The 27,442-nt window shown below is 47.3% G+C and overlaps 1 protein-coding gene across 2 annotated transcripts in view; it reads right to left on the reverse strand.

Annotated features, from left to right (window-relative positions):
• The window catches only part of LOC137305738 (myosin phosphatase Rho-interacting protein-like), a 242,455-nt gene that overhangs the window by 177,448 nt on the left and 37,565 nt on the right, over positions 1–27,442 (reverse strand). For both annotated transcript variants that reach the window (XM_067974676.1, XM_067974675.1), the window contains exons 2-4: positions 16,366–16,447; positions 16,054–16,273; positions 9,739–10,183 (exon numbers count right to left, since the gene is read on the reverse strand). In XM_067974676.1, the coding sequence (XP_067830777.1) occupies positions 9,739–10,183; positions 16,054–16,273; positions 16,366–16,447 (747 nt within the window). The remainder of the gene's footprint in view (positions 1–9,738; positions 10,184–16,053; positions 16,274–16,365; positions 16,448–27,442) is intronic.

Genomic DNA, 27,442 nt, shown 5'->3' on the forward strand with positions numbered 1-27,442 from the left:
CTAACAGGCCCTACTCTTTTTCCTTAGTTATCCTCTTGCTCTTAATGTATTTATAAAACATCTTTGGGTTTTCTTTGATTTTACCTGCTAATATTTTTTCATGCCTTCTCTTTGCTTTCCTAATTTCCTTTGTAACTTCATCCCTGCACTTTATATACTCCTCTAAGCTTTCCGTAGTATTGAGTTCCTGGTGTCTATCATAGGCTTTCTCTTTCTGCCTTATCTTACCTTGAATGCTTCTTGACATCCAGGGGGGCTCTAGATTTGGCAGCCCCTTCCTTTTTCTTTGTGGGAACATGTTTACCCTGAACCCCTCGAATCACCCCTTTGAATGTCTCCCACTGCTCTGACACTGATTTACCTTCAAGGAGCTGTTTCCAGTTTACTTCTGCTAAATCACTTCTCAGTTTAGTAAAATTGGCCTTTCCCCAATTGAAAACTTTAACTCCTGTTCTGTCTTTGTCCTTTTCCATAATGATGCTAAAACTAACTGTATTATGATCAGTACCACCAAAATGCTCTCCCACTGCTACTTCTTCCACCTGCCTCTCTTCATTTCCTAGAACTAAATCCAGAACTGCCCCCCTCTCATTGGGCTTGCTCTATACTGCAAGCCCAACAAGTAAAGAAGTACCTTCTGAATCCCTTATTGGATTTATTAGTGACTTATATTTATGGCCTCTAGTTTGGTCTCCCCTACAAGTGGAAACATCTTCTCTACATCTATCCTATCGAACCCCTTCATAATTTTAAAGACCTCTATCAGGTCACCTTTCAAACTTCTCTTTTCTAGAGTAAAGAGCCTCAGCCTGTTCAGTCTTTCCTGAAATCCATGCCTGATTTTTTAGTGACATTGGGTGAGGGATAAATATTGGCCAGAACACTGGGGGAGAACTCCCCTGCTCTTCTTCGAATAGTTCCATGGGATCTTTTACATCCACCTGAGAGGGCGGACGAGGCCTCAATTTAACATCTCGTCCGAAAGACGGCACCTCCGACAGTGCAGCATTCCCTCAGTACTGCATTGGAGTGTCAGCCTAGATTTTGTGCTCAAGCCTCTGGAGTGGGAGTCTCTTGAAGCCACAACCTTCTGACTCAGAAGCAAGAGGGCTGCCCACTGAGCGACGGCCGACACAAAAAAGACACACTAATATTCTATTAAAAACCAGCTTCAGTTTTTCATTGTATAATGTCAATGACGGTTACATCCTGTAAGTTGTCACGATTAATATTTTTAAGTAAATTTCTATTGAAAAAGTACAGAATCAGGAGGAAGATCACTGTCAAAATTCTCGGGTTTTTGCACTAGATATTATCTCAGGTTCAATGCCACTGGTCAGTCCCGTAAACGGACTTTGCATTCTCCACTATCAGTTGTACATCTTTTCTTGCCCAGTATCTAGTTAAATGATAGCATGACCCGGGGACTGTTGGCAGGAAGACTGGAAAGCATTCTATTGAGATAAACGCAATTTATTAACTGGTTTATTTTATATGAAATAAATGAATGAAAGGTATATCGCTTTCACAGTAATTTTTATACACTGCTCAATTATGAAAAAGCAATAAAGATGCACCTTACTAACTCTTAGCCCACGTCCTCTAGGAAGTTAAACTTTTAAATATAGTAGTTTCTTACTTCTGCTGTGAGGAGACAGCTCACCCCCTGTGTCTGAGAGAGAGTTGTCTCTGTGCCCTGCCTTATGTCTGTGAGACAGAGGAAACTCAGCTCACTCAGCTATTAATCAAAGTTACTACCCTTTGATGTGTGACCAGACATCTCCTTAGCCTCTGACTTAGCTAAGCCCCCTGCTGTGATAACTGAATGGAGTGTTTCAAGGGAGCCATCTTCTCACCACAGCATGAAATGCTTGAGATTGTACTTAACATTACCTTTGTTTACTAATTGAAACTTCAAATCACTACGGCAACTAAACTAGTTTCAGACTGTTGGTTCATTGGTGAGAAAATTGCTGAATTTAATCTGACAGAAATATTACTAGTTAAAAAACTCAGCCCAGGAAACACAAGCAAAATCCAAATTGCTGCAATTACTCGAAATGAAAAATGAACAGAGAGTCCGACCGGTCAGAATGGGGACAGAGGATACTCTGCATCACTCTCCCTTCAGAGATTGTGTGTGATAAAGAGACACAGGCTTGGCTCTCCTGTGTGAACCATATTAGGACTATTAGGTCAGTGCAAGGCCACGTAAGAACTGTAATAATTGATACAGTGCGTGTGTGTGTGAACGGGAGCACACACAGGTAAATGTAAATCCATGTACATGTGTTTGAGTACGTGTCCATTTGCATGTTTGTGTGCCTCAGTGGGTAGCACTCTCGCCTCTGACTCAGAAGGTTGTGAGTTGAAGTCTCACTCCAGGTATTTGAACACAAAATCCAGGCTGACACTCCCGGCGGCAGTACTGAGGGAGTGCTGCACTGTCAGAGGTGTCATTTATCAGATGAGACGTTAAACCGAGGCCCCGTCTGCCCTCTCAAGGTGGACGTAAAAGATCCCATGACACTATTTCGAAGAAGAGCAGGGGCGTTCTCTCTGGTCAATATTTATCCCTCAACCAACATCACCAAAAAAGCAGATTATCTGGTCATTATCATATTGCTGTTAGGACGCCATCTTGGTAAAGGGGGGTTGCCTGTGCATGCACCTATCGCCCGCAGACGGCCTGCAGAGTAGGGAGATTATGACGTGAAGCCACTGCTGCCATTTTGCAACTCCACACTCCACCTAACGCCCTGTCTTAACCTCTCACAGCTCAACACGACGTTAAACACCATGAAGGACACCCCATCAGTGCTATTTAAAGGGATCATGAAGTACTCACAGGTTAGTTGCTGGATTATTTCTTCTGGCTGCTGGTGCAATTGTAGCGTTTCTGGAGGTTTCCTAGACTTGGCTAAAGTTTCAGTAAGTGCTCTACAGGGAGTGGTCTGGCTGGTCTTGCAGTTCTATTTGTGCCATTTAAAATATTGAGGTGAAAGAAGTTGCTTTGACGTGGATGGCCTGGTAGGGCTTCCTCTGGGAATTGAACATGACTGGGAGAATGAAGAGAGGACACACAGAGCGGGACAAGCTAGAAGGGGAGGAGGAGGAGCAGGGCACTCAGCAGGAGGCCATATCTACGGAGGGTCTTCAGGGAGCAATTCTCTTACCTTAACTTCAGCGACGACCAGTGTATCAGACATCTTCGGTTCACAAAGGAGGTCATGACTGAAATCTGTCAACTGCTGCAGCCATAACTGCAGCCTCAAAGCAGGGTAAGGACAGCATTGCCTGTGGCTGTCAAGGTGACCGTGACTTTTAATTTTTATGCCTTTGGCGCCTTTCAGGCTGCTGCTGGAGATATAAGCAATATCTCACAATTTGCAGTGCACTGCAGTATAAGGGAGGTCACTGAGGCTCTCTATATAATGAGAAACACATTCATCTCATTCTCTCTTGCCAGAGACAAGCAGGAGGAGTGAGCACGAGGATTTGCTCGCATTGCAGGCTTCCCCATGGTGCAGGATGCCATTGACTGCACGCACATCGCCTTGTGTGCTCCTCATCTGAACTCGGACACATTCATGAACAGAAAGGGATTCCACTCCGTCAATGTGCAGCTGGTGTGCGACCACAGGCAGCGCATCATGCAGGAGAACGCCCGCAGTCCTGGCAGCACTCATGATTCCTTCATTCTGCGGCAGTCCTCTGTTCCACCTGTATTTGAACCAGCACGGCAAGTCAAAGGCTGGCTACTGGGCGACAAGGGTTATCCCCTCATGACATGGCTCATGACTCCGGTCAGGAACCCGTGCACATGTGCACAGCAGGCCTACAGCGAGAGCCATGATGCCACAAGGTACATCATAGAGTACACCATAGGAGTCCTCAAACAATGCTTCCTGGACATAAGAAATAGATGCAGGAGTAGGCCATACAGCCCCTCGAGCCTGCTCCGCCATTCAATAAGATCATGGCTGATCTTCACCTCAAATCCACTTTCCTGCCCGATCCCCATATCCTTTGATTCCCTTAGATTCCAAAAATCTATTGATCTCAGTCTTGAATATACTCAATGACTGAGCATCCACAGCCCTCTGGGGTAGAGAATTCCAAAGATTCACAACCCTCTGAGTAAAGAAATTCCTCCTCATCTCAGTCTTAAATGGCCGACCCCTTATCCTGAGACGATGTCCCCTAGTTCTAGACTCTCCAGCCAGGGGAAACAATCTCTCAGCATCTACCCTGTCAAGCCCTCTCAGACTCTTATATGTTTGAATGAGATCGCCTCTCATTCTTCTAAACTCCAGAGGGTATAGGCCCATTCTACTCAATACTGAACTGCTCTGGAGGAGCCCTGTAGAACTCAGCTGAGAAGGTATCAGGATTTGTGGTAGTATGCTGCACAACCTGGCCATCATGAGGGAACAGCCCTTGCCACCGCCCATCAGGCGAGAAGCTGAGGGGGAAGTGGAGGAGGAGGAAGTGGAGGAAGAGGAAGGGGGGCTACAACGTAGACACCCCCTTTCTGCCAGGGCTCTAGGTGATCAGATTATTAGTGAGTGATACCAGTAACCTCAACTACATCTCCCCATTCACCAACAGTCCCACACTCCTTACCTTCCCTCTCTCACTGACCATCACATCGTCCTCTTTCTTACAATACTTATCGGTTCCTGCCTCAGTTCACCGCAGAAATAAACGCCATCACCAAATGCAAAGGCAAATCCAAATTTATCAAGTCAATCACTAAATAATGCATACAAAATTAAACTAGGCACCCTTGTGCATTCCCTCAGTGCCTATCTTTCAAGTCTTTACCTTTCCTAGTGCTCCTACGAGGTGCTTCCCCAGTGGCTGGAGCATGGGAGGTGGAAGGCTGCTGGCCTTCAATTGAGAACGGTGCAGATGGCCTTGGAGGACGACCTGGAGCAGCTCTGGGCTGAGAGGGCCCGGCTTCAGACTGCACCATCTTGGCCTGGGCTGCAGCAGTCTGGGCTGGCTGGCTGACAGGCAACAGCAAGGGCACTAGCGGAGTGGCAGGGGTGGGAGCAGGAATGCTGTCACCAGGAACACTGTCACCCTGAGAGAGAACAGCATGTTCCTGTTCCATGAAGCCACTGCCCTCTCCCGGGGTGGCGCCTCAGCAATCCTGGTGATCTGTTGGAGAACAGATTGCTGGCCTGATGTGAAGCCCTGGAAGCCACTTTCAACAGTGGCAGCCAGAGCCATGATGGCAGCAGTCTGAGCTCCCAAGGCAGCACTTAGATGTTTGATGGAAGCTGTGACATCGGTTATCAGATGCTGCATCATGGTGGGTTCCACAGGTGTGCTGATGAAGGTGACCACCTGTTCCATGTTGGAAAGGATGAGCTTCAAGCTCTGTGCAAAGCCCTGTGCCAAGTTGGAGCTGGACTCCTCCATGCCCCCTGATATAGTGCACTGGCTTTCTGGCAGGCTTTCCAGTGCACCAAGCATTTGGTTGTGTACGTCCATCAGTCTACTTCTGTAGCTTGGCCCATCGAAGTCCTCATCTGAATCCTCTGTCGCAAAACTAGTATGCGACTTCACCCTCTGGCGAGCTGGCACCTGCGGTATCCATTCCCTCTGCCCTGGCTCCTGCGCACTTGTGCCTGGTACCTCACCACGTGCAGATTCATCCTCTATTCTAGTTGCTAAAGTACACACAGTGTCAGTCTCTGAGCTGGTGGCTGCGAGTGTAAGATCGAGTGGTGGTGTCATCATTGTCTTCTTCCTCTGTCTCCTCTGACAGGGAAGGTTCCAGTTCTTGGGTATTTGAAATGAAAAAGGGACACGGGTTGGGCTGCGGTGAGGGGAGAGAAGAAAGTAAGAAGTGTGTGCTTACACCATCTGCAGCAAGTGAGTCAGAAAAGATTGAGGGATGAGGGTGAAGTGGGAAGAGAGAAGGAGAATTAGGTATGCAGAGACCCTCATCATTGATCCCTCCAGCGCCGCTAGTGGCCACGGCCTCAGCGATGCCCCTTCCCATGATGACCAGCAATGTCTCCTCCATGGGGATTAAAACGTGTAGGCATGCTTGTCCTCCTCCAGTTCTTTCTTGCTGCCTCCTGTTATGTGCCACCTTCTCCTGCAAGAAAGAGGGAAATGTGTCGCCTGCAAGGTGTTTGGGTGATGTGGCTGTCATGGTTGAATAGCTGCCAGTGTTTGTGAGCTGTGAGTTGTGGGTGTGAGGCTTGCAACAGTGCTAAGAGTGTGAGGGTGAGGTAAAACATATGAATTGAAGGGTTCTGTACTGATTGATAGAGATTGTTGGTAGGTGGGTGATGGGGGTGTCGTGAATTGAGCACTGGATGAGGCTAGTGGTGCAGTTGGTAGAATATGCCATTTGAAGATTGAACACACTCACTTTGACAACTCATGTCAGATCATTCAACTTCTTCCTGCACTGCATCCATGTTCTTGGAGCTATGCTCCTGGCATTGACCTCCTCCACTACTTCATCCCACTGCCTCCTGAGCCTATGTCATGAGGGCCTCCTACTTCCCAGTGGATACAGGCTATCCCTCCTTCTCTCCACCACTTGCACCAAGGCCTTCAGTGCAGCATCAGAGAACCTTGGTGCATGGCTCTCTCGCATGTTCAGCCATTCTTCAAAGTATCAGAGCACAGATTCAGTTCACAAAGGAATTCCACCACTTCTTGCAGCCACAATGCATCGCCCCTTTAAGAGATGCAGGCTGCCTTTAAGTAATGCTAGCCGCTCACGATATCGGGGCCGCTGCTGACGCGTGCAGTCAATGAACAGGGCAGGTAGGGCTGGCTGCACGCAGCAATCACGTGAAACCAGCAGGCGGCAGGAATTTAACACGCTGCCTGCAGCGCTATGAACGGGCATGAGTTAACCGTGGACCGCGATCTCCACGCCCGTTCTTGAGGGTTATCCAATTTAACCCTGTCTATCTCACCCATTTAACCTCCTGAGGGAAAGTTCTGCGTGAATAATCCCTGCTCCCCGAACGGAATCAAACAAAAACTACAGAATATTCATCCACCCCCACATCCCCACTGGTCAACCCTGGTCTACTGCCCTCACACAACATTCCCCACCTCGGTCCCCGCTCCATGGCGATCGCTGTTCCGCAGAGTGTGGGGCGGAATTGGCTGAAAAAATAACGGTATCTGAATGATTCACGTCATTACTAATGCGCTAATCGGCCAGAAACTTAGAGCGGGGAAGAGATACCTCGTGAATTGAGAACCACCACAAATCGCTGGCCGATTTGCTCCGCCGTTAGCCTTGTGAAAATGGCAACCCACTTAACCCCCCCCCCTCTCCCCACCCCGTGATTTTCATGATGTTGTTGCATTTGGATGTTAACTGCCCATTAAACATTCCACAGAAAGTTAAGTCTAGTAATTAATGGCGTAAGTACCCTTTTAACCTTAGAGAGGGTGTAGAGGAGATTTACTAGAATGGGACCAGGGATGAGGGACTTCAGTTACGTGGAGAGACTGGAGAAGCTGAAACTTTTCTCCTTAGAGCAGAGAAGGTTAACAGGTGTTCAAAATGATGAGGGGTTTTGATAGAGTCCACTGGCAGGAGGGTCGGTAACCAGTGGACACTGGTTTAAGGTAATTGGGCAAAAGAACCGGGGGGGAGATGAGGAGAAATTTTCTCACGCAGCGAGTTGTTATGATCTGGAATTCACTGCCTGAGAGGGCGGTGGAAGCAGATTCAATAGTAACTTTCAAAAGGGAATTGGATAAATAGTTGAAAAGGAAAAATGTGCAGGGCAATGGGGAAAGAGCAGGGGAGTGGGACTTATTGGATAGTTCTTTCAAAGAGCTTTCACAGGCACGATGGGCCGAATGGCCTCCTTCTGTGCTGTATCATTCTATGAATTCTGCTGGGCCGACAGCACAATCTGGGGTCCAGTATATTAGGGGGTCCATGATGTAATCTCGGGGTTCTCCGGGTCTCTCAACTAGTGTATTTTGCGTTATCTGGTTGACTTACTAGTTTGTTATTTCTGTTACCCCACCCTGGCAAAGCAAGTTTTTGGCGATGACAATACTGGTTTCCTTTGGATAGCTGACACCGTACAGGCCTCGATTTTAACCCCTTCCCTCGACGGGTAAGAATGGGCTGGGCGAGGGGTTAAAATCTTGAAATCCGCCCTCCAACCCACCGCGTTCCCGCCCGTCATAATAATAACGGCGGTGATACAGGCCCAGGTCGAGGCAGGCGGGGCCTACTTAAGATGCAACGGTCGCGGTCCGATGATGTTATGGGCGCCACAGTGTAACCTTAAAGTCTGGCGCAGTGCGTTTCCCAGCAGCAGAACCACGGCGGGAGGGGCCAACTGGCCAGAAGAGGCTCAGGTAAAATGATCCCTCTCTCTGAACTCCTTGTGGGCCAGGAGGAGCAGCAGTGCCCCTCCCTCAGGCCCCACAAGGAGCCCTCGGGTCTCCTCAGCCTCGGCCTCCCTCCTGATCTTCGGGGAATCCTGAGAGATGGCATCCCCCCCCCCCTCCCCGATCTTGACTGCCACTGTGAGGGATCCCCGTTCCCACCGCCATGCGAGGAAATCCTTTCCACCCCACTGACTGCCGGCATCGATCCCACGGGAGCCCGGCTGCGGCCAGATTCCCGCTCGCCGGTCTGGCCACGTGGTGGATCTGGCCAGGTATCAGGAGGGAGTCTGGGAAGTTTTGTTTAAATGAGGCCCTGCTGTTAAGATCGCCCAATCTCCATGTCCCCGACCTGTCTGGATACGCCGCCCACTATCGGGCTCCCACACACCACTCCTGACACCCCCCACCCAAAATCGAGGCCTATCTTCCAGAGGTTTCAATGGGGATCACCAGATATATGTAGCAGGTCCCACATATAGAAAAGCTGCTGAACCCCTGCAATTGCATCAACTATTACATGGAGGGACAGGCATTAAAACACCAAAACCGACCAACAGACTTTTCGCCCTGTAACTTTGCGCGTCTACAAGAGGAAATTTCCATTTTGTGCATCCAGTGGGATCCTCACATGCTGGAGCTGCAACTTAGAAATTGGCCGCATGGCTGTCTGACCAGAGTCTCACCCACGGTGTTTCTCAGATGTGTCGCCACTGAGGCTTCGCAGGGACAGCACAAAGGCAAATAATTGTTCCGGAAGTCCATACAGGAAATGTAATTTGTCAATTTTTGAGATAAATCCATGCAAGTTATTCACCACATGATTAACTAAAGCTGTAGAATGTACAGCATAGAAACAGGCCATTCGGCCCAACTGGTCTATCCAGGTGTTTATGCTCCACACGAGCCTCCACCCACCCTAATTCATCTAACCCCATCAGCATATCCTTCTATTCCTTTCTCCCTCATGTGTTTATCTAGCTTCCCCTTAAATACATCTCTGTTATTCGCCTCAACTACTCCATGTGGTAGCGAGTTCCACATTCTCAGCATTCTCTGGGTAAAGAAGTTTCTCCTGAATTCTCTATTGGGTTTATTAGTGATTATCTTATATAAATGGCCCCTAGTTCTGGTCTTCCCCACAAGTGGAAGCATTTTCTCTACGTCTACCCTATCAAACCCCTTCATAATTTTAAAGACCTCTATCAGGTCACCTCTCAACCTCCTCTTTTCTAGAGAAAAGAGCCCCATGGTTGAACCAGGAGGATAAAATTCCTCCCTGTCATACGTACAGTTGTTAAAACAGACGCTGACCGAGACACTCGCGATTGTTCTAACCTGCGTTCTTGTCCGAACAAGCGTTCAACCTCCTCCCGGCCAGGACTCCGTGTTCGTGTCCGCTGCCCCAGCTGCTTACAATCCTGCTCCAACGTCTCCCGGCTGATGATCCGCCTCGGCTTCGGGATGTCCGCCAGGGCCGTGTAGTCTCTCCGAAAGAGCCTGGCGTCCGAGCTGGCGATGCTGGTCCCCGTGCCCCAGCTCGACTCAGATTCGAAGGAGCTCTGGGACGATGTCAGCCGGCCGTGACCCAGCAGCCCCCCTCCCGTGGTGCCCCCGAAGACGGGCGAGCCGGCCTGGCCGGCGGTTCGGGTCTCCGCGCTCCGGCGCGGTGCGGGCGGCAAGTTATGGACCGAGTCCGATTTCGCTCGTTCCAGGGAGAAGTATCCGCTCTCCACCCGCGGCTTCCGGCCGCCCGCTCGCTCTCCGTTCACCGACTCCGCTCCTGACAGACACAAAAGCAGAATCGTTCTGGTCTCCGTCTTACAACAAGGATAGAGAGGCACTGGAGAAGGTGCAAAAACAGATTCACAAGGATGATACCAGAACTGAGAGGTTAGAACTATCAGGGAAAACTGAACAGGCTGGGGCTCTTTTTTCTAGAAAAGAGAAGGCTGGGGTGGTGACCTGAGTTGACACTTAGAATGACAGGTTCCACCCTGCCCCTGTTCCACCCTGTCTGGCCCTTCCCATCCATGAGCTTACTGTAGATGATTGCATTGACATCGTGGTCTTGATGGAAACCTGGCTGATGGGTGCTGACACCTTCCCCCTTAATGAACCCTCCCCGCCTGGCTATATCTTCCACCATTTGCCCCACCCAGACCACCGCGGTGACGGTGCGGCCCTTATCACCAAATCACTCTTTGGTCTGTCCCCCTACTCCTCTGGCACTTTCTCCTCCTTCTGGCATCTCACCATGTTCCATCTCTCTCAGCTCTCCTCGTTCTCTATCGGCCACCCAAATACCACGCCAAGTTTCTCACCGAGATATCTTCACTGCTTTCCTCCCTTAACCTCTGCACTGATTTCAACCTCCACCTCAACTCACCCTGCCCTCTCTCCTCTGAGTTCACTGGCCTCCTATCCTCCCTTAATCCATATAAACTCCCCTATCCATATACACGGCCACCCCCTTGACCTTGCCATCGTCTATTCCCATCGTCTCAATCACAGGCAAGGCCATCTCTGATCACTTCCCTGTATCTCTCACCACTCACGTTCCCCTTCCCCCTTCCAACTACATCCGTCCCTGGAAAAAAGCTCTCCCCAAGTCACTTACAAAGGCACTATCAGTCTCCCAACTGTTTGTCTCTCTGTTCGCCCCAATACTTCTACAGCTATCGATCTGGTCCTTCACTCCCCGACCTCCACCTTTGACGCCCTTGTCCCCAGTAAAACCTTTACCCTGGTTGTTCTCCCTGCTACAGCCCCCATTTTCACTCCTTCCAAAGGGCACAGACTTGAACGTTCATTGTGCACATCTGATTTAGCCATTGGTCGGGCTGGACCACCTCGAGCACGATCGGACCCTGCTCTCCTCCGCCAAAATTTCTCACTACTACAGGATCAGCCTGGAATGCAAAGAAAACCCCGGGCTTCTCTTCTCCATTACAAACCGTGTCCTTAAACCCCTCTCACTTGCCTGCTCCACCCACACTTCCAACAACACGTGGGAGCAGCTAACGGACTTCATTGTCACTAAGATTGAGATCATCCGTTCAGCTGCCTCTCCTGATTCCCTCCCTTCCCCGAGCCCACCGAGCCAAACTTCCTCTACGGTTGCCCCCTGCCCTTGCCCTGAACCCATATCTTTCTCTAGTTCCTCTCCTATCTCCCCTCATGCCCTCTCCGAGCTCATCTTGGCCATGAGACCCACCTCCTGCTCCCTCGACCCTATTCCCATCAAACTGCTGACCACCCAACTTCCCTTCCTGGCTCCCGTGTTAGCTGATATTGTTAGTGGTCCCCTCTCCTCCAGGACTGTCCTCTTTTGCCTTTGAGTCAGAAGGTTTTGAGTTCGAATCCCACTCCAGAGACTTGAGCACAGAATCTAGGCTGACACTCCAGTGCAGAACTAACTGCCCCGTGAGCTTCATGAAGTTGCTGGATTTGCACATTACTCGCCATAGAAAGTTAAGTCTAGTAATTAAGAGTGTAAGTACCCTTTAAACAATGTGATAATTGTTAATGACTGCCAATCAACCTTTCTTGCCCAGAAAGTGAACAATTATAAGTGAGAATATACCTTCAGGTTGTGAATTGTTATAGATTTTAAAAATGTCAAATTTTACATTTTTTTTTCTTAAATTTACTTCCTGTCTCTTTTTTCTCTCTCTCTCTTAATCCAATCTTTCTTTCAATCTCTTTATTTCTCTTTGTGTATCTGATTTGACTTGAATTCACTCTCTTTCTCAGTCCTTCCTCTGTTTATTTCTCAATCCTTAAATCTCATTTATTAAGGAGATAGACCATTGGTCCTGTCATTCACTAAGGCCCCAAGTGCCCCGTTGCCCTCGCCAACCGAGCTAACGAGCTAACCGAGCCTGTCACGAGATGCCCCACTCCAGCAGATTCTGGCCCAATATCTCCTTCTTTGGCTCGGTGTCAATTTTTGTCTGATTATGCTCCTGTGAAGCATCGTGGGATGTTTTCCTGTGTTAAAGGCCCTATTATATAATACAAGTCTTTCTCTTTGTAACTGCAAGATGGCATAGTTTAATGGGGTTTTTTTTTGCTGATCCCTGCGTCCAATAACACACAAGAAGCTCGACACCATCCAGGACAAAGCAGCCCACTTGATTGGCACCCCATCCACCATCTTAAACCTTCACTCCCTCCACTACCGCCACACCATGGCTGCAGTGTGTACCATCCACAGGGTGCACTACAGCAACTCACTAAGGTTTCTTCGACAGCACCTCCCAAACCACCTAGAAGGACAAGGGCAGCAGACGCATGGGAACACCGCCTGCACTTCCCCTCCAAGTAACACACCATTCCGACTTGGAAATATATCGCTGTCCCTTCATCGTTGCTGGGTCAAAATCCTAACAGCACTGTGGGAGAACGAGAACCTTCACCACAAGGACTGCAGCGGTTCAAGAAGGCGGCTCACCACCACCTTCTCAAGGGCAATTAGAGATGGGCAATAAATGCCGGCCTCGCCAGCGACGCCCACATCCCATGAATGAATGAATAATAAAAAAAAGACACATATTCACAACATCAGTCACAGTCTTGTAGGATCATGGGAATTCAAAGAGTCATAGAATCATAGAAAGGTTACAGCACGGAAGGAGGCCATTTGGCCCATCTAGTCCGCACTGGCTCTATGCAAGAGCAATCCAGCTAGTCCCACTCCCCCGCCCTATCCCCGTAGCCCTGCAAATTTTTTCCTTTCAAGTACTTATCCAGTTCCCTTTTGAAGGCCATGATTGAATCTGCCTCCACCGCCCCCTCTGGCAGTGCATTCCAGATCCTAACCACTCGCTGTGTAAAAAAGTTTTTCCTCATGTCACCTTTGGTTCTTTTGCCAATCACCTCAAATCTATGTCCTCTGATTTTTGACCCTTCCACCAATGGGAATAGTTTCTCTCTATCTACTCTGTCTAGTCCCTTCATGATTTTGACTACCTCTATCAAATCTCCTCTCAACCTACTCTGTTCCAAGGAGAACAACCCCAGCTTCTCCAGTCTATCCACGTAACTAAAGTCCCTCATCCCTGGAATCATCCTATAAATCTCTTCTGCACCCTCTCTAAGGCCTTCACATCTTCCCTAAAGTGCGGTGCCCAGAACTGGTCACAACACTCCAGTTGTGGCCGAACTAGTGTTTTATGAAGGTTCATCATGATTTCCATACTTTTGTACTCTATGTCTTTATTTATAAAGCCCAGGATTCCGTATGCTTTTTTAACTGCTTTCTCAACCTGCCCTGCCACCTTCAACGATTTGTGCACATATACCTCCAGATCTCTCTGTTCCTGTACCCCTTTTAGAGTTGTGCCTTCTAGTTTATATTGCCTTGCCTTGCTCTTCCTACCGAAATGCATCACTTCACACTTCTCTGCATTGAATTTCATCTGCCACGTGTCTGCCCGTTTCACCAATCTGTCTCTGTCCTCCTGAAGTCTGTTACTATCCTCCTCATTGTTCACTACGTTTCCAAGTTTTGTGTCATCTACAAACTTTGAAATTATACCCTCTATACCCATGTCCAGGTCATTAATATATATCAAAAAGAGCAGTGGTCCTAATACTGACCCCTGGGGAACACCACTGTATACTTCCCTCCACTCTGATAAGCAACCGTTCACCACTACTCTCTGCTGTCTGTCCCTTAGCCAATTTTGTTTCCACGCTGTCACTGCCCCTTTAATCCCATGGGCTTTAATTTTGCCAACCCTAATCCTAACCCTAACCCTAATGCACTTTATCAAATATCTTTTGAAAGTCCAAATACACAACATCAGCCACACTAACCTCATCAACTATCTTCGTTATTTCATCGAAGAGTTCCTTCAAGTTTGTCAGACATGATTTGCCTTTCACAAATCCACGTTGGCTGTCATTTATTAACCCATGTTCTTCCAAGTGACAATTAATTTTGTCCCGAATTATGGATCTCTAGAAGTTTGCCCACCACCACGTCAGGCTGACTGGTCTATAATTGCCGGGTTTATCCCTCTCCCCTTTTTTGAACAGGGGTGTAACATGTGGAATCCTCCAGTCCTCTGGCACCACTCCCATAGCCGAGGAAGATTGAGAGATTGTGGCAGGGCCTCTGTTACTTCCCTCAGTGACCTAGGGTGTATCCCATCCGTGACCTTTCTACTTTGAGCACTGCCAATCTTTTAACGACCTCTTCTTTATCCATTTATATCCAATACAATTTCTCCACCCTCTCCTCCTTCACTGTCAAGTTGGCAGCATCCTCTTCTTTTTGAAGACATGCAAAATACTCATTAAGTACCTCAGTCATGCCCTCAGCCTCCACAAGAAGATCTCCTTTTTGGTCCTTAATCGGCCCCTCCCTTCCTTTGACTATCATTTTACTCTTTATATGTTTATAAAAGACTTTAGTGTTCCCGTTTATGTTACCCACCTTATTTCCTTTTTCAGTTCTCCTCTTGCTTGATTCTCTACTGTATTGTGAGCCTGACATTTATTATAAGCCTCCTTTTTCTGTTTCTTTTTAATCTGAATTTCTTTAGTCATCCAGGGAGCTCTAGCTTTGGACGCCCCTCCTTTTCCCCTCATGGGAATGCGTTTAGTCTGTACCCGAACTATCTCCTCCTTGCAGGCCTCCCCGATCGGACAACGGCTTTCCCTCGTAGGGTTGCCAACCCTCCAGGATTGCCCTGGAGTCTCCAGGGATTAAAGACTAATCTCCAGGGCACTGCTACGAGCAAAACCCGGGAGAAAAATCATAGCGGCATTAAAAAGTTGTGTTTTCTTTTAATATTCTTTAAACACTTTTGTTTATTAGTTATAAAAATATTGGATATGGGGGAAAAAGGAGTTTGACTGACAGTCAAGAATCATCCAATTAGGTAACGAAGAGTCTATTCGCTTTCCCATTGGCGTAGGAACACTGCGAGGACAGCAGTGTTGGGAAACCAATGGCGGGAGTGTGGGGGCGGGGCGGATGGGGGCAGGAGGTCATGTGATGAAACCTCCAGGAATACGTCCAACCAGAGTTGGCAACCCTATTCCCTCATATCCTGTCCAGGCGTGAGAGACAAAGCAGATTCACCAGAATGATACCAGGGCTAAAAGGGTTAAATTATGGAGGACAGGTCGCATAGACTAAGTTTGTATTCCCTTGAATATAAAAGATTAAGCAGTGATCAAATTGAGGTGTTTAAGATTTTAACGGATTTGATAGGGTGGATGGAGAGAAACTATTTCCTTTGGTGGGAGGCCAGAACAAGGGGGCATAACCTTAAAATTAGAGCTTGGCCGATCAGGGGTGATGTCAGGAAGCACTTCACACAAAGGGGAGTGGAAATCTGGAACTCTCTTTCTCCAAAAAGCTGTAGAGGCTGGGGGTCAATTGAAAATTTCAAAACTGAGATTGATAGATTTTTGTTAGGTAAGGGTGTTAAGGGTTACAGAACCAAGGCGGGTAGATGGAGTTAAGATACAGATCAGCCATGATCTCATTGAATGGCGGAACAGGCTCGAGGGGCTGAATGGCCTCCTACGTTCCTGTGTATGTAACTGCTGATAGCGATAGTGAGTAAATGACCCAAAGGGTCTGTCCCATAAAGATTATCGATACCACCGGTAAGTCCACCTCCTTCGAATCACCTTTTGATGCCAGAGTCTTCCCTCGGGATTCCACCGGCTCTGACCGCCCCCGAGAGCTCACGGAGGCCGGTCTGCTGCGCGATTGGGCCCAGGTTGGACTCTCGGAATGCACTTCCCTGTTCCTGCTCTCCCCCAGTAAGGGAGAGGCGCTCGACCCCAGCGTCCGTTCTCCTCGCGACGAGTGTGCCCTGGTTGTCATCGCGTTGGACAGCTCGGATGTCTGTGGGATTATATAAAAAAAAAACGTTCATTAAACACAAGACGGGTCCTCTCACTCCAGGCGATTGCAACGGGGGCTGAGCTATGCCTTACCCGAGAAGGACTCGAGTCCACTGCCCATTTCCTGGTAATCTGACTGTTCAGGTGATTGTGCATCCTTGACTCTTCCTGCCAGCTTGAAAAAACAAAAGGCAAAAACAATCAGGACCAGCGAAACAAGAGTCGGCCTGTTCCGCCATTCAACGAGATCATGGCCGATCTGTACCTCAACTCCATTTATCCGCCTTTGCTCCATATCCCTTGATACCCTTACCCAATAAAAATCTATCGATCTCAGTCTTGAAAGCTCCAATTGTCCCCCAGCATCCACAGCCTTTTGGGGGACGAGATTTCAACATTTTCTACTTCCCTTTGTGTGAAAAAGTGCCTCCTGATTTCACTCCTGAACGGCCTGGCTCTAATTTTAAGGTTATGCCCCCTTGTTCTGGATTCCCCCACCGGAGGAATTAATTTCTCTGCATCTGCCCTATCGACTCCTTTCATCATTATAAACATCTCAGTCAGGTCACTCCTCTACACTCAAGCGAATACAAGCCACCTTTATGCAAACCCTCCTCATAATTAAACTGTTTTAGCCTCACTATTATTCAGGTGAATCTGCGCTGCACTCCCTCCAAGGCCAATATATCCTTCCCAAGGTGCGGTGCCCAGAACTGAACGCTGATCTCCAGATGGGGTCTGACCAAGGTTCTGTACAAATGAAGCATCACTTTCTCCCTGATGTTTTCCAACCCCCTTGAGATAAAGGCCAACATTCCATTAGCCTTTGTACCCGTGCACTAGCTTTTAGTGATTTGTGTAGATGGGCAACCAAATTCCTTTGCTCCACTACAGTTCCTGATTTCTCAACATTAAGAAAATACTCCAATTTGTCTTTCTTGGGTCCAAAGTGGATGACCTCACAATTCCCCATATTTTGGCCCACTCACTGAATCTATCTATGTCCCTTTCTAACTTCTTACTCCCATCTGCACTACTTCATAGAGTCATAGAATCATACAGCACAGAAGGCGGCCATTCGGCCCATTGTGCATGTGCCAGCTCTCTGAAAGAGCTACCAATTAGTTCCACTCCCCTCCTCTTGCCCCATAGCCTTGCAAATTTTTCCTTTTAAAGTATTTATCCAATTCCCTTTTGAAAGTTACTATTGAATTTCCTTCCACCTCCCTTTCAGGCAGCGCATTCCAGATCGAATTACATCGAAACTACGGCATAGAAACAGGCCATTTGGCCCAACCGGTCTATGCCGACGTTTATGCTCCACACGAGCCTCCTCCCTCTCTACTTCATCTAAGCCTATCAGGATACCCTGCTACTCCTTTCTCCCTCATGTGTCTATCTATGCTATTTGCCTCAACTACTCCATGTGGTAGCAAGTTCCACATTCTCACCACTCTCTGAGTAAAGAAGTTTCTCCTGAATTCCCTATTGGATTTATTAGTGACTATCTTATATTTATGACCTCCAGTTTTGGGCTCCCCGACAAGTGGAAACATTTTCTCTACGTTTACCCTATCATTATCTTAAAGACCTCTATCAGGTCACCCCGCAGCCTTCTCTTTTCTAGAAAAAGAGTCCCAGCCTGTTCAGCCTTTCTGATAAGGATATCCTCTCAATTCTGGTATTATCCTTGTGAATCTTTTTTGCACCCTCTCTATAATATGGAGACCAGAACTGTGCACAATACTCCAAGTGTGGTCTAACCAAGGTTCTATACAAGTTTAACATAACTTCTTTGCAACTTTGTAATATAGATCCTAACAACTCACTGCGTAAAAAAAAAAATCTCCTCATCTCCCTCCAGGCTTCTTTGCCAATTATTTTAAATCAGTGTCCTCTGGTTACCGATTGTTCTACCACTGGAAACAAATTCCCCTAACCTGCTCTATCAACACCCCTCATAATTTTGAACACCTCTATTAAATCTCCCCATAACCTTCTCTGCTCTAAGGAGAACAATCTCAGCTTCTCCAGTCTATCCACATAACTGAAGTCCCTCATCCCCGGTACCATCTCCTCTGCACCCTCTCTAAGGCCTTGACATCCTTCCTAAAGTGTGGTGCCCAGAATTGGACACAATACTCCAGCTGAGGCCTAACCAGTGATTTATAAAGGTTTAGCATAACTTCCTTGCTTTTGTACTCCATGCCTCTATCTACTGTGCCTCCCAATGTAATGTCATCTGCAAACTTCAATATACAATTCTCTTTCAATCTATTGGTGAAGCAGAGGATCTTATATACTTAATAACATAAAACGTTATCTGTAGCTCCCCCAATGCCCTAATGGGTAAAGAGGACACCTGGTGTGGTGCTCAGCCGTACGTCCCAGCGAGCTCCCAGCTTTAATCGCCAGCGAGGTGCTCAATTCTCTGATCTTTAGAGAAAGTGGCAGCAAAGGCACCACAATTAGCCTCAGTACCATAGGCTAGGGAGGGGTAAAATCAGGCTGGATTTCCACTCTCCATCGTTATCTGGTACCCTCTACTGGAAAGTGAGCATGTGTGGATCGCCACAGCAGCCAGAGCTAGGGTTGCCAACCCTCCAGGATTGACCTGGAGTCTCCAGGAATTATGGGTTAATCTCCTGGAGGCGGCTGTGAGCGGCACTCAGGAGAAATGTCATAGCGACAAATAAAAAAAATTGGAGCTAGGGAAAAAAAGCTGTTTGGCTGGGCAGGGCGGTGGGAGCTCTTCCTCCAGGAATACGTGCAATCAGAGTTGGCAACCTGAGTGCCACAGGGTGCATGGAGATAGGGTCAATTCCCCCACCAGCCTCAGTCCAGTCATAGAATCTTATAGCACAGAAGGAGGCCATTCGGCCCATTGTGCCTGTGCCGGCTCTTTGAAAGAGCTCTCCAATTAGTCTCACTCCCCTGTTCTTTCCCCATAGCTCTCCCATTTTTTCCTTCAAACAATTCCCTTTTGAGAGTTACTATTGAATCTGCTTCCACCGCCCTTTCAGGCAGCGCATTCCAGATCATCATAACTCACATAAAAACATATCGCCTCATCTCATCTCTCGCTCTTTTGCCAATTACCTTAAATCTGTGTCCTCTGGTTATCGACTCTGTTGCCAGTGGAAATAGTTTCTCATTATTTACTCTATCAAAACCCTTCATGATTTTGAACACCTCTATTAAATCTCCCCTTAACCTTCTCTGTTCTAAGGAGAACAACCCCAGCTTCTCCAGTCTCTCCACATAACTGAAGTCCCTCATCCCTGGTACCATTCTAGTAAATCTCCTCTGCACCCTCTCCAAGGCCTTGACATCCTTCCTAAAGTGCGGTGCCCAGAATCGAACACAATACGCCAGCTGAGGCCTAACCAGTGTTTTATAAAGGTTTAACATAACTTCCTTGTTTTTGTACTCTATGCCTCTATTAATAAAGCCCAGGATCCCATGTGCTTTTTTTAACAGCCTTCTCAACTTGTCCTGCCACCTTCAAAGATTTCTGTACGTAAACCACCTGTTCCTGCACCTTCTTTAAAATTGTACCATTTAATTTATATTGCCTCTCCTCATTCTTCTTTCCAAAATGCATCTCTGCATTAAATTCCATCTGCCATGTGTTTGCCCATTTCACCAGTCTGTCTATATCCTCCTGAAGTCTGTTACTATCCTCCTCATTGTCGTCTACTTTTCCGAGTTTCGTATCATCTGCAAACTTGGAAATTATGTCTCCAATACCCAAGTTCATGTCATTAATATAGATCAAAAAGAGCAGTGGTCCTAATACTGACCCCTGGGGAACACCACTGTATACTTCCCTCCAGTCTGCAAAACAACCATTCACCATTACTCTCTGCTTTCCGTCTCTCAGCCAATTTTGTATCCACGCTGCCACTGTCTCTTTAATCTCATGGGTTTCAATTTTGCTAACAAGTCTATTATGTGGTACTTCATCAAAAGCCTTTTGAAAGTCCATAAACACAACATCAACCGCACTACCCTCATCAACCCTCTCCGTTACTTCATCAAAGAACTCAATCAAGTTAGTCAAACACGATTTTCCTTTAACAAATCCGTGTTGGTTGTCATTGATTAACCCATGCTTTTCCAAGTGCCAATTAATTTTGTCACGGATTATTGTCTCTAAAGGTTTTCCCACCACCGACGTTAGGCTGACTGGTCTGTAATTTCTGGGTTTATCCTTTTCCCATTTTTTTGAACAGGGGTGTAACATTTGCAATCCTCCAGTCCTCTGGCACCACTCCCATAGCCGAGGAGGATTGATAGATTGTGGCCAAAGACTCCGCTATTTCCACCCTTACGTCCCTCAGTAACTTAGGATGCATTCCATCCGGACTGGGTAACGTTTCTACTTTGAGCACTGTCAACCTTTTAAGTACCTTCTCTTTATCTATTTTTATCCTATCCAATTTCTCCTCCCGTTCCTCCTGTACTGTGACTTTGGCAGCATCCTCTTCTCTAGTGAAGACAGATGCAAAATACTCATTTAGCACCTCAGCCTCCACAAGAAGATCTCCTTTTTGGTCCTTAATTGGCCCCACCCTTGCTTTGACTATCGTTTTACTATTTGTATGTTTATAAAAGACTAGTGTTCCCTTTTAGATTGCCCACTAATCTTTTCTGATACACTCTCTTTGCCCCTCTTATTTCCTTTTTCAGTTCTCCTCTGCGCTCTCTAATTCAGCTTAGATCTCTACTGAATTATCAACCTGCCATTTATAAGTCTCCTTTTTCTGTTTTACTTTAATCTCTCTATCTTTCGTCACCCAGGGAGGTCTCGCTTTGGATACCCTTCCTTTCCCCCTCGTGGGTGGGTCAGCTCCTGATTTGAGTGGTGTTGGTTGGAAGACGCTGAGCAGAGACAGCAAGTCCTTCTGTGGAGGCTCGTTCCTGTCCTAATGGCCACCTGGCCTAAGGGGAGTAGGCTGATGAGCAGCTCGGTGTATAGCCGTGAGCCAGAACAGGGCAAAGAAAGAGGCCGCAACTTCCATTGTTAAAAAGTACCAAAGACTGAAATATTTCTCCCAGTTCGAACTAGCCTCAGTTAGTTTGCTCCAGGATTCAATGCATGTACAGGAATAATGGGGGTTAAATTCAGGATTGCCCATTTTTGGACCCTTCCCCCCGCACAGGGGACGAATGGTGAGGTCTGAGGAGCCCTGGATATTGGGCCTCGGACCTCATTACACTGAAGGTGGCACTGTGGGGGGGAGGGGGGGGGGAGAGATGTCCGCACAGCTAAGTGGTCGGGTGGGATCGCGGGGGATCGGGGTGACAACGGGGTCTATGGGGATATTGGGGGCCAAAGATGGAGTCATTGGGCGTCAGTGAGATCACGATCGGTGGTCAGGGAGGAGGGAAATCGGGGGTCAAGGCCAGGGCCTGGAGGTCGGAGGTCAGGGATCACAGGACCGGGAGTGGTGGCAATTGCCGTGGTGACTGTGGTAAGTATTTAGCTTTCTTTTTAACTAATGGGATCTTTAGGGTTGGTTTTCCCAGTGCTGGCGCTCTTTGCCTCGGAGAAAACCATTCACATTTGCAAAGGGCCAATGCCTGATCCAGGAGTGGGAAAAGGATGCCTCTGGCTTGTCCTTACCCGATTTAGCAAGCGGCGCACTGCTATAGAATCATACAGCGCAGGAGGCCATTCAGCCCATCGTGCCTGTGCCGGCTCTTTGAAAGAGCTATCCAATTAGTCCCACTCCCCCTGCTCTTTCCCCATCGGCCTGCAAATATTTCCTTTTCAAGTATTTATCAAATTCCCTTTTGAAGGTTACTGTTGAATCTGCTTCCACCGCCCGTTCAGGCAGCGCATTCCAGATCAGAACAACTCGCTAAAAAAAATTCTCTTCCTTCACCCTTGGATTTTTTGGCAATTTTCTTAAATCCGTGTCCTCTGGTTACCGACCCTCCTGCCAGTGGAAACAGTTTCTCCTTATTTACTCTATCAAAACCCTTCATAATTTTGAACACCCCATAATCTCCCCATAACCTTCTTTGCTCTAAGGAGAACAATCCCAGCTTCTCTATTTTCTCCACATAACTGAAGTCCCTCATCCCTGGAACCATTCTGGTAAATCTCCTCTGCACCCTCTCCAAGGCCTTGACATCCTTCCTGAAGTGTGGTGCCCACTCCAGCTGAGGCCTAACCAGTGATTTATAAAGGTTTAGCATAACTTCCTTGCTTTTGTACTCTATGCCTCTAGTCTCCCCTTATCCGTAAAGGAACATAGGAACAGGAGTAGGCCATTCAGCCCCTCGTGCCTGCTCTGCCATTTGATAAGATCATGGCTGATCTGTGATCTAACTCCATATACCTGCCTTTGGCCCATATCCCTTAATACCTTTGGTTGCCAAAAAGCTATCCATCTCAGATTTAAATTTAGCAATTGAGCTAGTTTCAATTGCCGTTTGCGGAAGAGAGTTCCAAACTTCTACCACCCTTTGTGTGTAGAAATGTTTTCTAATCTCACTCCTGAAAGGTCTGGCTCTAATTTTTAGACTGTGCCCCCTACTCCTAGAATCCCCAACCAGCGGAAATAGTTTCTCTCTATCCACCCTATCCGTTCCCCTTAATATCTTATAAACTTCGATCAGATCACCCCTTAACCTTTGAAACTCTAGAGAATACAACCCCAATTTGTGTAATCTCTCCTCGTAACTTAACCCTTGAAGTCCGGGTATCATTCTAGTAAACCTACGCTGCACTCCCTCCAAGGCCAATATGTCCTTCCGAAGGTGCGGTGCCCAGAACTGCTCACAGTACTCCAGGTGCGGTCTAACCAGGGTTTTGTATAGCTGCAGCATAACTTCTGCCCCCTTGTACTCTAGTCCTCTAGATATAAAGGCCAGCATTCCATTAGCCTTATTGATTATTTTCTGCACCTGTTCATGACACTTCAATGATCTATGTACCTGAACCCCTGAGTCCCTTTGGACATCCACTGTTTTTAACTTTTTACCATTTAGAAAGTACCCTGTTCTATCCTTTTTTGATCCAAAGTGGATGACCTCACATTTGTCTACATTGAATTCCATTTGCCACAGTTTTGCCCATTCACCTAATCTATCAATATCGCTTTGTAATTTTATGTTTTCATCTACACTGCTTACAATGCCACCAATCTTTGTTGTGGAGATGCCGGTGATGGACTGGGGTTGACAATTGTAAACAATTTTACAACACCAAGTTATAGTCCAGCAATTTTATTTTAAATTCACAAGCTTTCGGAGGCTTCCTCCTTCCTCAGGTGAACGTTGGTTGGAAAATTTTCCAACAAACGTTCACCTGAGGAAGGAGGAAGCCTCCGAAAGCTTGTGAATTTAAAATAAAATTGCTGGACCAATCTTTGTGTCATCGGCAAACTTAGATATGAGACTTTCTATGCCTTCATCTAAGTCGTTAATAAATATTGTGAATAATTGAGGCCCCAAGACAGATCCCTGCGGGACTCCACTAGTCACATCCTGCCAATGTGAGTACCTACCCATTATCCCTACTCTCTGTCGCCTTTCGCTCAGCCAACTTCCTAACCAAGTCCGTACTTTTCCCTCGATTCCATGGGCTTCTATCTGAGCTAACAGTCTCTTATGTGGGACCTTATCAAATGCCTTCTGGAAGTCCATATGAATAACATCCATTGACATTCCCCTGTCCACTACTTTAGTCACCTCTTCAAAAAATTCAATCAGGTTTGTCAGGCCTGCTCTCTGCTCTAAGGAGAACAATTCCATTGGAAGCACCTCCTGCCAGCCATTTTGGGGCCTTAGGAGGCCACGTAGCACCTGAAAAACGGGCGCTACCCAGCCTAATTTAACACTCAATAATCCATATTAATAGAAACATAGTAAGGGGAACAGAATTGCATTACTTTGTCCCTAGCTTCATTCCTTTTCTCCCTGCCCTCCTGAGGATTTGACTTATGCTGGTGCACAGCTCCACAGGCACCAGACGCCCAGCAGTAGCCCACTCACGTGGCCATCTTCATGTAAAACTTCTACACAATGAGTGTCAGCAGGCCATTCAACCATGGGGGGAAGCATCACAACCATCCCTGATCCTCTCATCTGATGTCCAGATTCGCCACATTCCAGTAGGGGGTCAGTGGATAGCAATCAGGAGCAGGAAACCATCCCTGATTCAGGGGCATGACGGTCAACTGTAGTGACTATACTCGGAGCACGGACCGGGCATTAAACCCGGAGCACGGACCGGGCATTAAACCCGGAGCACAGACCAGGCATTAGATCTGGAACCAGCCTGGTCTGTGTGCCTTAGACAGTCACTGCCTCAACCAGCTGAGCCATTGGAAGAAGCAACTAATTCACCTTTTGACACTTCTAACACAGTAGGACAATAGAATCATAATCATACAGCACAGAAGGAGGCCATTTGGCCCATCTTGCCTGTGCCAGCTCTCTAAAAGAGCTATCCAATTAGTCCCCATAGCCCTGTAAGTTTATCCTTTTCAAGTATTTATCCAATTCCCTTTTGAAAGTCACTACTGAATTTGCTTCCACCGCCCTTTCAGGCAGTGCATTCCAGATCAGAACAACTCGCTGCGTAAAAGAAATTCTCCTCATCTCCCCCCTTGGCTTTTTTGCCAATTATCTTAAATCTGTGTCCTCTGGTTGCCGACCCTTCTGCCAGTGGAAGCAGTTTCTCCCTATCTACTCTATCAAAACCCCTCATAATTTTGAACACCTCTATTAAATCTCCCCTTAACCTTCTCTGCTCTAAGGAGAACAATCCCAGCTTCTCCAGTCTCTGAATTCACTCATTCCTGGTACCATTCCGGGTAAGACTCCTCTGCACTCTCTCCAAGGCCTTGACGTCCTTAATAAAGTGATGGTGACTTGAAGCCAGAAATTACCTTTGAGTTGTTCTGAAGGATGACCAGGACTGATCCTGGCTGCTAACATTTACCGAGCTGTGAGTGGCAACCCCAGCCCTGATAATCCTCTCCCAACAATACTTGTCTCACTCTCGGTGCATTCTATATTCTGGTCTCCGTGTGGAAAGGTGCTGGGCTGCAGACAGCTGGGGCTGGTCAGGCTGATGGTGCAGGTGGCAATGAGGAAATCGTGACATCATAATCGTGCTGATGAAGGTGATGAGCAGAGCACACAACAGTGTGTGAAAAAGGGAGACAAATTTGCTTTGTTTTCATTTATTTCAATCAAAAATAAAGTAAAAACTGGCTGATAATTGGAAGATCCGGGGATGATACAGGCAGTGAGGGCTTGGTGTTATAGCAGCCTGTCTGTCTGCCTCGCTCTCTCTCTCATTCTATTCCCTGACAGTCTGTTCTCTGTTCCCCGGTGGCCTGTGTCTCTCTCTCTATTTACAAGTAGTCAGTCAGTCTATCTGTCTGTCTGTCTTTATTCCCTGATAGTATGTTCTCTATTCCCTGGTAGCCTGTATGCTTCTCTCTCTATTTGCTAACAGTCTGTCTGTCTCTATTCCCTGACAGTCTGTTCTCTATTCCCCAGTGGCCTGTGTGTCTCTCTCTCTCTATTTACAAGTAGTCAATCAGTCTATCTGTCTATCTGTCTGTCTGTCTCTATTCCCTGACAGTCTGTTCTCTATTCCCTGGCGGCCTGTGTGCTTCTCTCTCTATTTGCTAGCAGTCTGTCTGTATATCTGTCTGTCTGTCTCTATTCCCTGACAGTCTGTTCTCTATTCCCCAGTGGCCTGTGTCTCTCTCTCTCTCTCTATTTACAAGTAGTCAGTCAGTCTATCTGTCTGTCTGTCTCTATTCCCTGACAGTCTGTTTTTAATTCCCTGGCGGCCTGTGTCTCTCTCCATTTGCCAGCAGTCTGTCTGTCTGTCTGTCTGTCTCTATTCCCCGGTGGTCCGTAGGATACATTTCCTGGTACCGTGCTCCCAGTGGGGGGGCTGCACATGAAGGGAGTTAAGGGCTGAGAATTGTGGGATGGTGTCGTCGCCCTAAATCCTTCCTTTATGTGCTGCGCTCCCCTGGGAGTGTGGGATTGGGGCATTTACCCTTATATTCCCTGGTCGTCTGCGTTGTTCTCTATTCCCTACCAGTTGGTGTCTCTCCCTACCCCCTGTCACCCTGTACCTTTATTCCCTGCCAGTCTGTATCTCTATTTCCTGGCATGAGTTTGTAAGCACACTCTGGATAGATGAAGATCCATTATAAAAAACTGCATCATGGCACACTTTTCAGTCTCAAAGCATTTCTGTTAGGCAAGGGTATTAAGGGTTATGAAACCAAGGTGGGTACATAGAGTTAAGATACAGTCCAGCCATGATCTAATTGAATGGCAGAACAGGCTCGAGGGGCTGAATGGCCTACTCCTGTTCCTATTTCACATACAATGAATTACTTTGAAGCAGTTAAGTAGAGAAACTCGACAGCCATTCTGTACACAGCAAGAGCCCACTAACAGCAAAAAGTTCAATGAGTAACTGATGGGAGGTGTTTGTTAACTGAGCAGGGTCATGGGGAGATCACTGCTCTTTTTTTCAATCAAACCATGACAGCTTTAACCGTCCAGACAGACAAATGGGCCTCGGGTCAGACATCTCATCGAAACAACGTCACCTCCGACCCCAGCAGTTCGTCACCTAGATTACGTGCTCAGGTGAGGCTCGATCGCAGTCTGCTGACTGAGGCAAGGGCGTTACCAAATGAGCCAAACAAACACTCAGAGTTTATGCCCCCTTGTTCTGGACTCCCCCCACCAGAGGCAATCGTTTCTCTCCATCTACCCTATCAAATCCTTTAATCATCTTAAACACCTCAATTAGATCACCCCTTAACCTTCTATACTCGAGGGAATACAAGCCTAGTCTATGCAACCTGTCCTCGTAATTTAACCCTTTTAGCCCCAGTATCGTTCTGGTAACTCTGTGCTGCACCCCCTCCAATATATCCTTCCTGAGGTGCGGTGCCCAGAACTAATCACAGTATCTCTAAATGGGGTCTTCCTTTGTATTCCAGCTCCCTCGAGATAAAGGCCAACCATTCCATTAGCCTTTATAATTATTTTTTGTATCTGTCCACTAGCTTTTAGTGATTTCTGTATTTGGACCCCTAAATCTCTCTGCTCCTCCACAGTTCCGAGCTTCTCACCATTTAAAAAATACCCTGATCTATCTTTCTTAGGT

This window comes from Heptranchias perlo, chromosome 40 (assembly GCF_035084215.1).
Source record: "Heptranchias perlo isolate sHepPer1 chromosome 40, sHepPer1.hap1, whole genome shotgun sequence".
NCBI classification, from domain to species: Eukaryota; Metazoa; Chordata; class Chondrichthyes; order Hexanchiformes; family Hexanchidae; genus Heptranchias; species Heptranchias perlo.